The sequence below is a fragment of the Pristiophorus japonicus genome, unplaced genomic scaffold (genome assembly GCF_044704955.1).
Source record: "Pristiophorus japonicus isolate sPriJap1 unplaced genomic scaffold, sPriJap1.hap1 HAP1_SCAFFOLD_1943, whole genome shotgun sequence".
NCBI classification, from domain to species: domain Eukaryota; kingdom Metazoa; phylum Chordata; class Chondrichthyes; family Pristiophoridae; genus Pristiophorus; species Pristiophorus japonicus.
Genome location: NW_027251636.1, coordinates 25,263 through 40,309, shown reverse-complemented (window position 1 = coordinate 40,309; position 15,047 = coordinate 25,263). Strand labels below are relative to the sequence as shown.

The following is a 15,047-nucleotide window of genomic DNA, read 5'->3' as shown; positions in this document are numbered from 1 at the left end:
GAGGGAGAGATTGAGGGGGAGAGGGAGAGACTGAGGGGAGGGAGAGAGGAAGAGACTGAGAGGGGAGAGAGAGAGACGGAGACAGAGGCTGAGGGAGGGGAGACTGAGGGAGGGGGATGGAGGGAGGGAGACAGAGGGAGAGAGACGGAGGGAGACAGAGATTGAGGGAGGGAGACTGAGGGAGGCGGATGTAGAGAGGGAGACGGAGGGAGAGAGACGGAGGGAGGGGAGACTGAGGGAGGGGGATGGAGAGAGGGAGACAGAGGGAGAGAGACGGAGGGAGGGGAGACGGAGGGAGGGGGATGGAGAGAGGGAGATGGAGTGAGAGAGACGGAGGGAGAGAGACGGAGGGAGAGAGATGGAGAGAGGGAGACGGAGGGAGGGAGATGGAGGGAGGGAGACGGAGGGAGGGGGATGGAGAGAGAGAGACGGAGGGAGAGAGACGGAGGGAGGGAGACGGAGGGAGGGAGACGGAGGGAGGGAGACGGAGGGAGGGAGACGGAGGGAGAGAGACGGAGGGAGGGAGACGGAGGGAGGGAGACGGAGGGAGAGAGACGGAGGGAGGGAGACGGAGGGAGGGAGACGGAGGGAGAGAGACGGAGGGAGGGAGACAGAGGGAGAGAGACGGAGGGAGGGGAGACGGAGGGAGGGGGATGGAGAGAGGGAGATGGAGTGAGAGAGACGGAGGGAGAGAGACGGAGGGAGAGAGACGGAGGGAGGGAGACGGAGGGAGAGAGACGGAGGGAGGGAGACGGAGGGAGAGAGATGGAGGGAGGGAGACGGAGGGAGGGAGACGGAGGGAGAGAGACGGAGGGAGGGAGACGGAGGGAGAGAGACGGAGGGAGGGAGACGGAGGGAGGGAGACGGTGGGAGAGAGACGGAGGGAGGGAGATGGAGGGAGGGAGACGGAGGGAGGGAGACGGAGGGAGTGATTGAGGGATGAGGAATGGAGGGAGAGTACACAATGAGGGTGTGAGGTAGACCGATGATGAGGTTGAACGATCAGGGATGGATTGGAACAGCGATGGTTGGAGAACACGGGTTGATGCAATCGGTAACCTCCGTCTCGGTTACAGAAAGGATATATTGGTCTCGTGTGATGCCATTCGATTTCTGGGCTCCCTCGAATCGTCCTACAGCCCCACCCAGTGAGGGCAGTGTGCCTCAGGTCTTCCCGCAAATATCCTGAAGGTTTTGGATCAACATCGGAGCAGGAGCTGGCCATTCGGCCCCTCGAGCCTGCTCCGCCATTTAATACGATCGTGGCTGATCCGATCATGGACACAGCTCCACTTCCCTGCCCGCCCCCTTATCGGTTAAGGAACTGTCTATCTCTGTCTTAAATATATTCAATGTCCCGGCTTCCACAGCTCTCTGAGGCAGCGAGTTCCACAGATTTACAACCCTCTGAGAGAAGAAATTCCTCCTCATCTCAGTTTTAAATGGGCGGCCCCTTATTCTAAGACCATGCCCCCTAGTTCTAGTCTCCCCCATCAGTGGGAACATCCTCTCTGCATCCACCTTGTCTCCAAAAAATGCTGCAACTTAATATACTTTTAGTGTCTACATCTCTACCAAAAAGTGTATTTTAATATCATTTGTGTATTCATTTCGGCAAACATTTTGGACATTTTAACATAATTTTATTGTATTAATTTCTGCAAAAAAATGATGCATTTTAATATAAATTTAGTGTATACATTCCTGCAAAAAAGTGCAGAATTTTAATAAATTTGTGCAAAAAATGATGTATTTTGGTGTATTCATTTCTGCAATTTTTTTTGCATTTTAATACAATTTGTGTGTACATTTCTGGAAAAATTCTGCAATTTAATATAATTTGAGTTTATAAATTTCTGCAAATTTATTTGCATTTGTATATAATTTTAGTGTCTGCCTCTGGGTGGATTTGAAAGTAATTCTCAGTGTTGCATCACTCCCTCCCCCCAGTGTCTGAGAGCAGGAGTTGCAGGGGGAGATGTGGGAGTGGGACTGTTTGTACAGCACCAGGGGGCTCTGGGGAAGGCAGTGAGGGAGGGACCCAAGATGGCTGCGCCCTGGCAGCAACCGGAAGTGCCTGGGAAAGGGCAAAAAAAGCCTTCAAGCCTGGATCCAGGGGCTCTGAGAGGCAGGGAGAGCAGAAGTAAGTCTTGCAAAATCATTAGAGGGCATGCATCTCTGCAAATAAGCTGCATTGAACAGAAATTGTCTTTGCATTTCTGCAAATAAGCTGCTTTTAATATAATTTATGTTTGCAATCTTGCAAATAAAGTGTCTTTAATATAATTTGCCTTTGCATTTCTGCAAATAAGCTGCTTTTAATATAATTTATGTTTGCAATCTTGCAAATAAAGTGTCTTTAATATAATTTGCCTTTGCATTTCTGCAAATAAGCTGCTTTTAATATAATTTATGTTTGCAATCTTGCAAATAAAGTGTCTTTAATATAATTTGCCTTTGCATTTCTGCAAATAAGCTGCTTTTAATATAATTTATGTTTGCAATCTTGCAAATAAAGTGTCTTTAATATAATTTGTCTTTGCATTTCTGCAAATAAGCTGCTTTTAATATAATTTTTGCTTGCAATCTTGCAAATAAAGTGTCTTTAATATAATTTGTCTTTGCATTTCTGCAAATAAGCTGCTTTTAATATAATTTTGGGGGGTGCATATCTTCAAAAGCAACATTTAATATTCTAGTTTGCTATTCTGCAAATAAAGTGTGTTTTAATCCAGTTTGTCTCTGCATTTATTTAAAAGCTGCTTTTAATATAATTTGTGGCTGATTTTTTTAAAAAGCAACATTTAAAGAAGGTTTTTCATTTATATAGCGCCTTTCACCACCACCTGACGTCCCAAAGCGCTTTACAGCCAACGAAGTACTTTTGGGAGTGCGGTCGCTGTTGTATTGTGGGAAACGCAGCGGCCATTTCACGCACAGCAAGATCCCACACCCAGCGATGTGATAATGACCCGGATCATCTGTTTTAGTGGTGTTGGTCGAGGGATAAATATTGGCCCCAGGACACCGGGGAGAACACCCCCTGGTCTTCTTCTAAATAGTCCCTCACTACCGCCCCTCCGACAGCGCAGTACGGCACTCCCTCAGTACTGCCCCTCCGACAGTACAGTACGACACTCCCTCAGTACTGCCCCTCCGACAGTACAGTACGGCACTCCCTCAGTACTGCATTCTGAGTGTCAGCCTAGATTTCGGTGTCAGTACTGAGGGAGTGCCGTACTGTCGGAGGGGCAGTACTGAGGGAGTGCCGTACTGCACTGTCGGAGGGGCAGTACTGAGGGAGTGCCGTACTGTGCTGTCGGAGGGGCAGTACTGAGGGAGTGCCGTACTGTGCTGTCGGAGGGGCAGTACTGAGGGAGTGCTGTGGGAGGACGTGTGATGGAGGTGGAAGTCGCTAGTTAAATGCAAGTCTTCCTGTCCGTCTCTCTCTCTCTCTCCCTCAGGATGAACACAGTGTTGGCTCGCCTGATGAGGCGAGGTCTGAGGTTGACCCCGCGACCCTCGGCCTGCCCAAGGCCGCTTGCTTCCCCGCGGGAACCCGAAGCCAACCCGATCGTCACCCCCCTGCAGGTGAGACGACCTTTGGCCCCGCCCGCGATGTCTCCCGTCGAGCGGGGGAACACTCCCCCGAGCCCCCGCTTCCCGCACTGAGCTCTGCACCAACGAACCGCGACAGTTTCCCAGAATGAGAAGGACCAATCTGCACTGATGTAGCGCCTGGCTCAACCACCGCCCTCGGTCTCATGGAATCCCGGAGCGCTTACAGGCAGGCGGTCGGAGGCCATTTTGGGCCCATCGTGTCCGCCTGGCGCCGGCCGACCGAGAGCCATCCCGGCCTAATCCCACTTTCCCGCTCTCGCTCCCTCGCCCTGTAGCATACGGCACTTCAAGGTGCACTGCCTGCTGTGGTGAGGGTTTCTGCCTCGACCGCCCTTTCAGGCCGTGAGTTCCGTCCCAGACCCTGCCCCAGACCCCCACCCCCCTCTGGGTGAAGACATTTCCCTCTAAACCTCCGCACAATTACTGTCAATCCACGCCCCCTGGTTGTTGACCCCTCTGCCAAGGGAAACAGGTCCGTCCTATCCACTCGATCCACCCCCCTCATCATTTTATACACCTCAATCAGGTCTCCCCTCAGCCTCCTCCGTTCCAAAGCAAACAACCCCAGCCTATCCAATCTTTCCTCATCGCCAAAATTCTCCAGTCCATGAAAGATCCTGGTAAATCTCCTCTGTACCCTCTCCAGTGCAACATCCTGGTAAATCTCCTCGAGCCTGCTCCGCCATTTAATACGATCGTGGCTGATCCGATCATGGACCCAGCTCCACTTCCCTGCCCTCCCCCTTACCGGTTAAGAAACTGTCTATCTCTGTCTTAAATATATTCAATGTCCCGGCTTCCACAGCTCTCTGAGGCAGCGAGTTCCACAGATTTACAACCCTCTGAGAGAAGAAATTCCTCCTCATCTCAGTTTTAAATGGGCGGCCCCTTATTCTAAGACCATGCCCCCTAGTTCCAGTCTCCCCCATCAGTGGGAACATCCTCTCTGCATCCACCTTGTCGAGCCCCCTCATAATCTGATACGTTTCGATAAGATCACCTCTCATTCTTCTGAATTCCAATGTGTAGAGGCCCAACCTCCTCAACCTTTCCTCATAAGTCAACCCCCTCATCCCCGGAATCAACCGAGTGAACCTTCTCTGAACTGCCTCCAAAGCAAAGTATATCCTTTCGTAAATACGGAGACCAAAACTGCACGCAGTACTCCAGGTGTGGCCTCACCAATACCCTGTATAACTGGAGCAAGACTTCCCTGCTTTTATACTCCATCCCCTTTGCAATAAAGGCCAAGATACCATTGGCCCTTCCTGATCACTTGCTGTACCTGCATACTAACCTTTTGTGTTTCATGCACAAGTAACCCCCAGGTCCCGCTGTACTGCGGCACTTTGCAATCTTTCTCCGTTTAAATAATAACTTGCTCTGTGATTATTTTTTTCTGCCAAAGTGCATGACCTCACACTTTCCCACATTATACTCCATCGGACAAATTTTTGCCCACTCACTGAGCCTGTCTGTGTCCTTTTGCAGATTTTGTGTCCTCCTCACACATTGCTTTTCCTCCCATCTTTGTATCGTCAACAAACTTGGCTACGTTACACTCAGTCCCTTCTTCCAAGTCGTTAATATAGATTGTAAATAGCTGGGGCCCCAGCACTGATCCCTGTGGCACCCCACTAGTTACTGATTGCCAACCCGAGAATGAAACATTTATCTCGACTCTCTGTTTACTGTTAGTTAACCAATCCTCTATCCATGCTAATATATTACCCCCAGCCCCGTGAACTTTTATCTTGTGCACTAAATAGCTGGGTCCCCAGCACTGATCCCTGCGGCACCCCACTAGTTACTGGTTACCAACCCGAGAATGAACCATTTATGTGGCACCTCAATTCCTCTATTTAATTAGATTGCGCCCGATTTAAAGCAATTATTATTGTGTGTTCTTCTGTTCCTCTTGATCTCGAAGGTGATGGACAGCTCCCCGAGGCTCCACACCAGCGCTTGGGGCCGCAAGGAGGTCCCAGCCCGCTCCCCCGAGCCGACGCACCCCAAGAAGGACCCCGGGGAGCGGGAGTGGGCCCTGGTCACGTCGGAGGACCTCTTCGCCCGGGCTGGGGCAGGCTCGCGGAACCGGGCCACCTTCGAGCGGGTGCTGGGGGCTTTCCGCGGGCGCGACATCCGCCGACGGGGCCACGTGGAGTTCATCTACACGGCGCTGCGAAAGATGCCAGAATTCGGGGTGGAGCGGGAGCTGGAGGTCTACAACCGCCTGCTCGACGTCTTCCCCAAGGAGGTCTTCGTGCCGCGGAGCTACATCCAGCGGATGTTCAACCACTTTCCCCGGCAGCAAGAGTGTGCCATACAGATCCTGGAGCAGATGGAGAACTACGGTGAGCACGTGACCTCAGAAATAAGAGCAGGAGTCGGCCGTTCGGCCCCTCGAGCCTGCCGCAGGGATCAGCGCTGGGGCCGCAACTATTTAGCATACGATCACGGACTCGGCTCCACTTCCCTGCCCGCACCCTTCACTCCGATATCACGCAGGAGATTGATGTGCAAAGTTAGAGCACATGGGATTGGGGGTAGTGTGCTGACGTGGATTGAGAACTGGTTGTCAGACAGGAAGCAAAGAGTAGGAGTAAATGGGGACTTTTCAGAATGGCAGGCAGTGACTAGTGGGGTACCGCAAGGTTCTGTGCTGGGGCCCCAGCTGTTTACACTGGACATTAATGATTTAGACAAGGGGATTAAATGTAGTATCTCCAAATTTGCGGATGACACTAAGTTGGGTGGCAGTGTGAGCTGCGAGGAGGATGCTATTAGGCTGCAGAGTGACTTGGATAGGTTAGGTGAGTGGGCAAATGCATGGCAGATGAAGTATAATGTGGATAAATGTGAGGTTATCCACTTTGGTGGTAAAAACAGAGAGACAGACTATTATCTGAATGGTGACAGATTAGGAAAAGGGGAGGTGCAACGAGACCTGGGTGTCATGGTACATCAGTCATTGAAGGTTGGCATGCAGGTACAGCAGGCGGTGAAGAAAGCAAATGGCATGTTGGCCTTCATAGCGAGGGGATTTGAGTACAGGGGCAGGGAGGTGTTGCTACAGTTGTACAGGGCCTTGGTGAGGCCACACCTGGAGTATTGTGTACAGTTTTGGTCTCCTAACCTGAGGAAGGACATTCTTGCTGTTGAGGGAGTGCAGCGAAGGTTCACCAGACTGATTCCCGGGATGGCGGGACTGACATATCAAGAAAGATTGGATCAACTGGGCTTGTATTCACTGGAGTTCAGAAGAATGAGAGGGGACCTCATAGAAACGTTTAAAATTCTGACGGGGTTAGACAGGTTAGATGCAGGAAGAATGTTCCCGATGTTGGGGAAGTCCAGAACCAGGGGTCACAGTCTGAGGATAAGGGGTAAGCCATTTAGGACCGAGATGAGGAGAAACTTCTTCACCCAGAGAGTGGTGAACCTGTGGAATTCTCTACCACAGAAAGTAGTTGAGGCCAATTCACTAAATATATTCAAAAAGGAGTTAGATGAAGTCCTTACTACTCGGGGGGTCAAGGGGTATGGCGAGAAAGCAGGAATGGGGTACTGAAGTTGAATGTTCAGCCATGAACTCATTGAATGGTGGTGCAGGCTAGAAGGGCCGAATGGTCTACTCCTGCACCTATTTTCTATGTTTCAATGTTTCGATGTTTCTATCACTCCAAAATCTGTCTATCTCCGCCTTAAATACAAGAACATAAGAAATAGCAGGAGGCCATTCGGCCCCTCGAGTTTGCCGCAGGGGTCAGTGCTGGGACCCCAACTATTTAGAATACAATTGTGGCGGATCCGATAATGGACTCGGGTCCACTTACATAGAAACATAGAAAATAGGTGCAGGAGCAGGCCATTGGGCCCTTCGAGCCTGCACCACCATTCAATATGATCATGGGCTGATCATTCCCTCAGTACCCCACTCCTGCCTTCTCTCCACACCCCCTGACCCCTTTAGCCGTAAGGGCCACATCTAACTCCCTTTTGAATATATCCAACGAACTGGCCCCCAACAACTTTCTGTGGTAGAGAATTCCACAGGTTCACAATTCTCTGAGTGAAGAAGTTTCTCCTCATCTCGGTCCTAAATGGCTTACCCCTTATCCTTAGACTGTGTCCCCTGGTTCTGGACTTCCCCAACATCGGGAACGTTCTTCCTGCATCTAACCTGTCCAGTCCCGTCAGAATTTTATATGTTTCTATGAGATCCCCTCTCATTCTTCTAAATTCCAGTGAATATAAGCCCAGTCGATCCAATCTTTCTTCATATGTCAGTCCTGCCATCCCGGGAATCAGTCTGGTGAACCTTCGCTGCACTCCCTCAATACCAAGAATGTCCTTCCTCAGATTAGGAGACTAAAACTGAACACAATATTCCAGGTGTGGCCTCACCAAGGCCCTGTACAACTGCAGTAAGACCTCCCTGCTCCTATACTCAAATCCTCTCGCTATGAAGGCCAACATGCCATTTGCCTTCTTCACCGCCTGCTGTACCTGCATGTCAACTTTCAATGACTGATGTACCATGACACCCAGGTCTCGTTGCACCTCCCCTTTTCCTACATTGTCACCATTCAGATAATATTCTGCCTTCCTGTTTTTGCTCCCAGAGTGGATAACCTCACATTTATCTACATTATACTGCATCTGCCATGTATTTGCCCACTCACCTAACCTGTCCAAGTCACCCTGCAGCCTCTTAGCGTCCTCCTCACAGCTCACACCGCCACCCAGCTTAGTGTCATCTGCAAACTTGGAGATATTACACTCAATTCACTTCCCTGCCCGCCCCCTTATCGGTTAAGAAACTCTCTATCTCTGTCTTAAATACATTCAATGTCCCGGCTTCCACAGCTCTCTGAGGCAGCGAGTTCCACAGATTTACAACCCTCTGAGAGAAGAAATTCCTCCTCATCTCAGTTTTAAATGGGTGACCCCTTATTCTAAGACCATGCCCCCTAGTTCTAGTCTCCCCCATCAGTGGGAACATCCTCTCTGCATCCACCTTGTCGAGCCCCCCTCATAATCTGATACGTTTCGATAAGATCACCTCATTCTTCTGAATTCCAATGAGTAGAGGCCGAGGTGGGTGAGTGGGACTGGGTGTGAGTTAGGACACGGGGCAGTGAGCACAGGGGGTGATGGGTGAGCGGGACTGGGTGTGAGTTAGGACACGGGGTCAGTGAGCACAGGGGGTGATGGGTGAGTGGGACTGGGTGTGTGTTAGGACACGGGGTCAGTGAGCACAGTGGGTGATGGGTGAGTGGGACTGGGTGTGAGTTAGGACACGGTGGCAGTGAGCACAGGGGGTGATGGGTGAGTGGGACTGGGTGTGAGTTAGGACAAGGGGTCAGTGAGCACAGGGGGTGATGGGTGAGCGGGACTGGGTGTGAGTTAGGACACGGGGCAGTGAGCACAGGGGGTGATGGGTGAGTGGGACTGTGTGTGAGTTAGGACACGGGGCAGTGAGCACAGGGGGTGATGGGTGAGCGGGACTGGGTGTGAGTTAGGACACGGGGCAGTGAGCACAGGGGGTGATGGGTGAGCGGGACTGGGTGTGAGTTAGGACACGGGGTCAGTGACCACAGGGGGTGATGGGTGAGTGGGACGGGGTGTGAGTTAGGACACGGGGTCAGTGACCACGGGGTGATGGGTGAGCGGGACTGGGTGTGAGTTAGGACACGGGGTCAGTGAGCACAAGGGGTGATGGGTGAGTGGGACTGGGTGTGAGTTAGGACACGGGGGCAGTGAGCACAGGGGGTGATGGGTGAGTGGGACTGGGTGTGAGTTAGGACACGGGGCAGTGAGCACAGGGGGTGATGGGTGAGTGGGACTGGGTGTGAGTTAGGACACGGGGCAGTGAGCACAGGGGGTGATGGGTGAATGGGACTGGGTGTGAGTTAGGACACGGGACAGTGAGCACAGGGGGTGATGGGTGAGTGGTACTGGGTGTGAGTTAGGACACGGGGCAGTGAGCACAGGGGGTGATGGGTGAGTGGGACTGGGTGTGAGTTATGACACGGGGTCAGTGTGCACAGGGGGTGATGGGTGAGTGGGACTGGGTGTGAGTTAGGACACGGGTCAGTGAGCACAGGGGGTGATGGGTGAGTGGGACTGGGCGTGAGTTAGGACACGGGGTCAGTGAGCACAGGGGGTGATGGGTGAGTGGGACTGGGTGTGAGTTAGGACACGGGGTCAGTGAGCTCAGGGGGTGATGGGTGAGTGGGACTGGGTGTGAATTAGGACACGGGGTCAGTGAGCACAGGGGGTGATGGGTGAGTGGGACTGGGTGTGAGTTGGGACACGGGGTCAGTGTGCACAGGGGGTGATGGGTGAGTGGGACTGGGTGTGAGTTAGGACACGGGTCAGTGAGCACAGGGGGTGATGGGTGAGTGGGACTGGGTGCGAGTTAGGACACGGGGTCAGTGAGCTCAGGGGGTGATGGGTAAGTGGGACTGGGTGTGAGTTAGGACACGGGGCAGTGAGCACAGGGGGTGATGGGTGAGTGGGACTGGGTGTGAGTTAGGACACGGGGTCAGTGAGCTCAGGGGGTGATGGGTAAGTGGGACTGGGTGTGAGTTAGGACACGGGGCACAGGGGGTGATGGGTGAGTGGGACTGGGTGTGAGTTAGGACACGGGGTCAGTGAGCTCAGGGGGTGATGGGTAAGTGGGACTGGGTGTGAGTTAGGACACGGGGTCAGTGAGCACAGGGGGTGATGGGTGAGTGGGACTGGGTGTGAGTTAGGACACGGGGTCAGTGAGCACAGGGGGTGATGGGTAAGTGGGACTGGGTGTGAGTTAGGACACGGGGTCAGTGAGCACAGGGGGTGATGGGTGAGTGGGACTGGGTGTGAGTTAGGACACGGGGGCAGCCGAGTTTTGGGTCACCTCGAATTTACGTCGGGGGAGGCCAGCCAGGAGTGCGTTGGAACGGTCAAGTCTGGAGGTGAGAGAGGCATGGACGAGGGCTTCAACAGCAGAAGAGCTGAGGCAGTGGCGGAGACGGGCGATGTTCTGGGGAGGGGTCCGTGAGACGGATGATGTTCTGGGGAGGGGTCCGTGAGACGGATGATGTTCTGGGGAGGGGTCTGTGAGACGGATGATGTTCTGGGGAGGGGTCCGGGAGCTGGGCGATGTTCTGGGGAGGGGTCCGGGAGACGATCGATGTTCTGGGGAGGGGTCCGTGAGACGGGCGATGTTCTGGGGAGGGGTCCGTGAGACGATCGATGTTCTGGGGAGGGGTCCGTGAGACGGGCGATGTTCTGGGGAGGGGTCCGTGAGACGATCGATGTTCTGGGGAGGGGTCCGGGAGACGGGTGATGTTCTGGGCAGGGGTCCGTGAGACGAGCGATGTTCTGGGGAGGGGTCCGTGAGACGGGCGATGTTCTGGGGAGGGGTCCGTGAGACGGGTGATGTTCTGGGGAGGGGTCCGTGAGACGGGCGATGTTCTGGGGAGGGGTCCGTGAGACGGAAGATGTTCTGGGGAGGGGTCCGTGAGACGGGCGATGTTCTGGGGAGGGGTCCGTGAGACGGGCGATGTTCTGGGGAGGGGTCCGTGAGACGGGCGATGTTCTGGGGAGGGGTCCGTGAGACGATCGATGTTCTGGGGAGGGGTCCGTGAGTCGATCGATGTTCTGGGGAGGGGTCCGTGAGACGATCGATGTTCTGGGGAGGGGTCCGGGAGACGATCGATGTTCTGGGGAGGGGTCCGTGAGACGATCGATGTTCTGGGGAGGGGTCCGTGAGACGATCGATGTTCTGGGGAGGGGTCCGTGAGACGATCGATGTTCTGGGGAGGGGTCCGTGAGACGATCGATGTTCTGGGGAGGGGTCCGTGAGACGATCGATGTTCTGGGGAGGGGTCCGTGAGACGATCGATGTTCTGGGGAGGGGTCCGTGAGACGATCGATGTTCTGGGGAGGGGTCCGTGAGACGATCGATGTTCTGGGGAGGGGTCCGTGAGTCGGGCGATGTTCTGGGGAGTGGTCCGTGAGACGGATGATGTTCTGGGGAGGGGTCCATGAGATGAGCGATGTTTGGGGGAGGGGTCCGTGAGACGGATGATGTTCTGGGGAGGGGTCCGTGAGACGGACGATGTTCTGGGGAGGGGTCCGTGAGACGGGCGATGTTCTGGGGAGGGGTCCGGGAGACGGATGATGTTCTGGGGAGGGGTCCGTGAGACGGATGATGTTCTGGGGAGGGGTCCGTGAGACGGGCGATGTTCTGGGGAGGGGTCCGTGAGACGGATGATGTTCTGGGGAGGGGTCCATGAGATGAGCGATGTTTGGGGGAGGGGTCCGGGAGACGATCGATGTTCTGAGGAGGGGTCCGTGAGACGGGCGATGTTCTGGGGAGGGGTCCGGGAGACGGATGATGTTCTGGGGAGGGGTCCGTGAGACGGATGATGTTCTGGGGAGGGGTCCGTGAGACGATCGATGTTCTGGGGAGGGGTCCGTGAGACGGATGATGTTCTGGGGAGGGGTCCGTGAGACGATCGATGTTCTGGGGAGGGGTCTGTGAGATGGATGATGTTCTGGGGAGGGGTCCGTGAGACGGATGATGTTCTGGGGAGGGGTCCGTGAGTCGGGCGATGTTCTGGGGAGGGGTCTGTGAGATGGATGATGTTCTGGGGAGGGGTCTGTGAGATGGATGATGTTCTGGGGAGGGGTCCGTGAGACGGATGATGTTCTGGGGAGGGGTCTGTGAGCTGGGCGATGTTCTGGGGAGGGGTCCGTGAGTCGGGCGATGTTCTGGGGAGGGGTCCGTGAGCTGGGCGATGTTCTGGGGAGGGGTCCGTGAGACGGACGATGTTCTGGGGAGGGGTCCGTGAGACGGGCGATGTTCTGGGGAGGGGTCCGGGAGACGGGCGATGTTCTGGGGAGGGGTCCGTGAGACGGATGATGTTCTGGGGAGGGGTCCATGAGATGAGCGATGTTTGGGGGAGGGGTCCGTGAGACGGATGATGTTCTGGGGAGGGGTCCGTGAGACGGACGATGTTCTGGGGAGGGGTCCGTGAGACGGGCGATGTTCTGGGGAGGGGTCCGGGAGACGGGCGATGTTCTGGGGAGGGGTCCGTGAGACGGATGATGTTCTGGGGAGGGGTCCATGAGATGAGCGATGTTTGGGGGAGGGGTCCGTGAGACGGATGATGTTCTGGGGAGGGGTCCGTGAGTCGGGCGATGTTCTGGGGAGGGGTCTGTGAGATGGATGATGTTCTGGGGAGGGGTCTGTGAGATGGATGATGTTCTGGGGAGGGGTCTGTGAGATGGATGATGTTCTGGGGAGGGGTCCGTGAGACGGATGATGTTCTGGGGAGGGGTCTGTGAGATGGATGATGTTCTGGGGAGGGGTCCGTGAGACGGATGATGTTCTGGGGAGGGGTCCGTGAGCTGGGCGATGTTCTGGGGAGGGGTCCGTGAGTCGGGCGATGTTCTGGGGAGGGGTCCGTGAGTCGGGCGATGTTCTGGGGAGGGGTCCGGGAGACGAGCGATGTTCTGGGAAGGGGTCAGGGGTCACGGGCCGTGACCCCTCCTGCTGTAATGCCGTTAACCCTGACACTCCCCTCTCGCTCCCTCCCAGGAATCCTCCCGAACACGGCGACCAAGTCTCTCCTGGTCCAGATCTTTGGCCCCAAGAGCCACCCCATGCGCAAGTTCCAGCGACTGCTCTACTGGTTCCCTCGTTTCAAACACGTCAACCCGTTCCCCGTGCCCGAGCCCCTGTCGATGGACCCCCTGGAGCTGGCCAGGATCGGCCTGGAACGCATTGCAGGAGACCCAAGCAGTGAGGTCACCGTCTATCAGGTCAGAACGCAGGAGATGTGAGTGTCGTATGGTCCTCCGTTGTCTTGTCCTTGCATCGGAGCAGGAGGAGGTCCATTCAGCCCCTCGATCCTGTTACACAGGAACAGGAGGTCCATTCAGCCCCTCGATCCTGTTACACAGGAACAGGAGGAGTCCCATTCAGACCCTCGAGCCTGTTACACAGGAACAGGAGGAGGTCCATTCAGCCCCTTGATCCTGTTACACAGGAACAGGAGGTCCATTCAGCCCCTCGATCCTGTTACACAGGAACAGGAGGAGGTCCATTCAGCCCCTCGAGCCTGTTACACAGGAACAGGAGGAGGCCATTCGGCCCCTTGAATTTGACCCTGGGCTGATCCTCTGTCTCAACACCATATTCCCCCTTTCTCCCCAGACCCCTTGATGCCTTTTGTGTCTAGAACTCGATCTATCTCCCTCGTAAATATATTCAGTGACTTGGCCTCCACAGCCGTCTGTGGTAGAGAATTCCACAGGTTCACCTCCCTCTGAGTGAAGACATTTCTCCTCATCTCGGTCTTAAATTTCCTACCCCGCATCCCAGGACTGTGTGAGCCCTTGTTCTAGACTTCCCAGTCCCGGGAAACAAAACATCCTCCCCGCATCCAGTCTGTCCAACCCCGTCAGAATGTTATACCTTTCAGTGAGATCCCCTCTCATTCTTCTAAACTCCAGTGAATACAGGCCCAGTCGACCCAATCTCTCCTCATACGGCAGTCCTGCCCTCCCAGGAGTCAGTCTGGTGAACCTTCGTTGCACTCCCTCGACACCAAGTATATCCTTCCTCAGGTAAGGAAACCAGAACTGCTCACAATACTCCAGGTGTGGTCTCACCAGGGCCCTGTGTAACTGCAGTGAGACCTCCTCGCTCCTGTACTCAAACCCTCTCGCAATGAAATCAGTCTGAAATCTACGAAACCCTCACGTTGCAGATACCTCACACAGAACGGGGACCAGATGGGCGAGCGATTCACTTCCCGCACGTTGTGGGTGAGTACTTGGTACTGCAGGGATCAGTGCTGGGGCCCCAGCTATTTACGATCTATATTAATGACTTGCATGAAGGGGCAGAGTGTAATGTAGCCAAGTTTGCTGACGATACAAAGATGAGGTGAGAAAGCAATGTGTGAGGAGGACACAAAAAAATCAGGGACCAGTGCTGGGGCCTTGTTGGGGGAGAGAGGGAAGGCTTCTTTTCCCACGAGCGGGCCCACTGATATCGAGGGTCGGCGCTTGCCCCAGCCCACGGAGCGATTCTCGAAGTTAGCAGACAGAGGCGGATGGCAAAGTCTAACGAGCTTTATTACGAACGTCCGGGAACACCCCTCATCACAGCCGCCTGTGAGTGGGGATGCTCCCCGAACAGCACAATCACACAACTTTTATACATTTCAACAACCCCTCTGTTCCCGGACGAGACCTCCCGAGATCTCTAATTGGACTACCTGATCAGCGCTACTCGGGATTGACAGGTCATGAGCTCTGACTGACAGGCCACGATCTTGTGACCATTTTTGACCGTTCCCAGAATGGTGTCATTAAGTTGGGATTTGTTATACATTTCCTTTGGTGCCATGAAGTCTCTCTCT

At 54.4% G+C, this 15,047-nt stretch overlaps 1 protein-coding gene across 1 annotated transcript; it reads left to right on the top strand.

The window, feature by feature from the left end:
- Positions 1 to 2,080: 2,080 nt before the first annotated feature.
- On the top strand, positions 2,081 to 14,448 carry ecsit (ECSIT signaling integrator; the record flags this gene model as incomplete). The annotated part of the gene is made up of 5 exons (XM_070870931.1): positions 2,081 to 2,143; positions 3,465 to 3,591; positions 5,552 to 5,975; positions 13,217 to 13,440; positions 14,391 to 14,448. Coding segments are annotated over exons 2-5 (832 nt in total), but the record flags the coding sequence as incomplete, so codon positions are not given.
- Between the last annotated feature and the right edge of the window lie 599 nt (positions 14,449 to 15,047).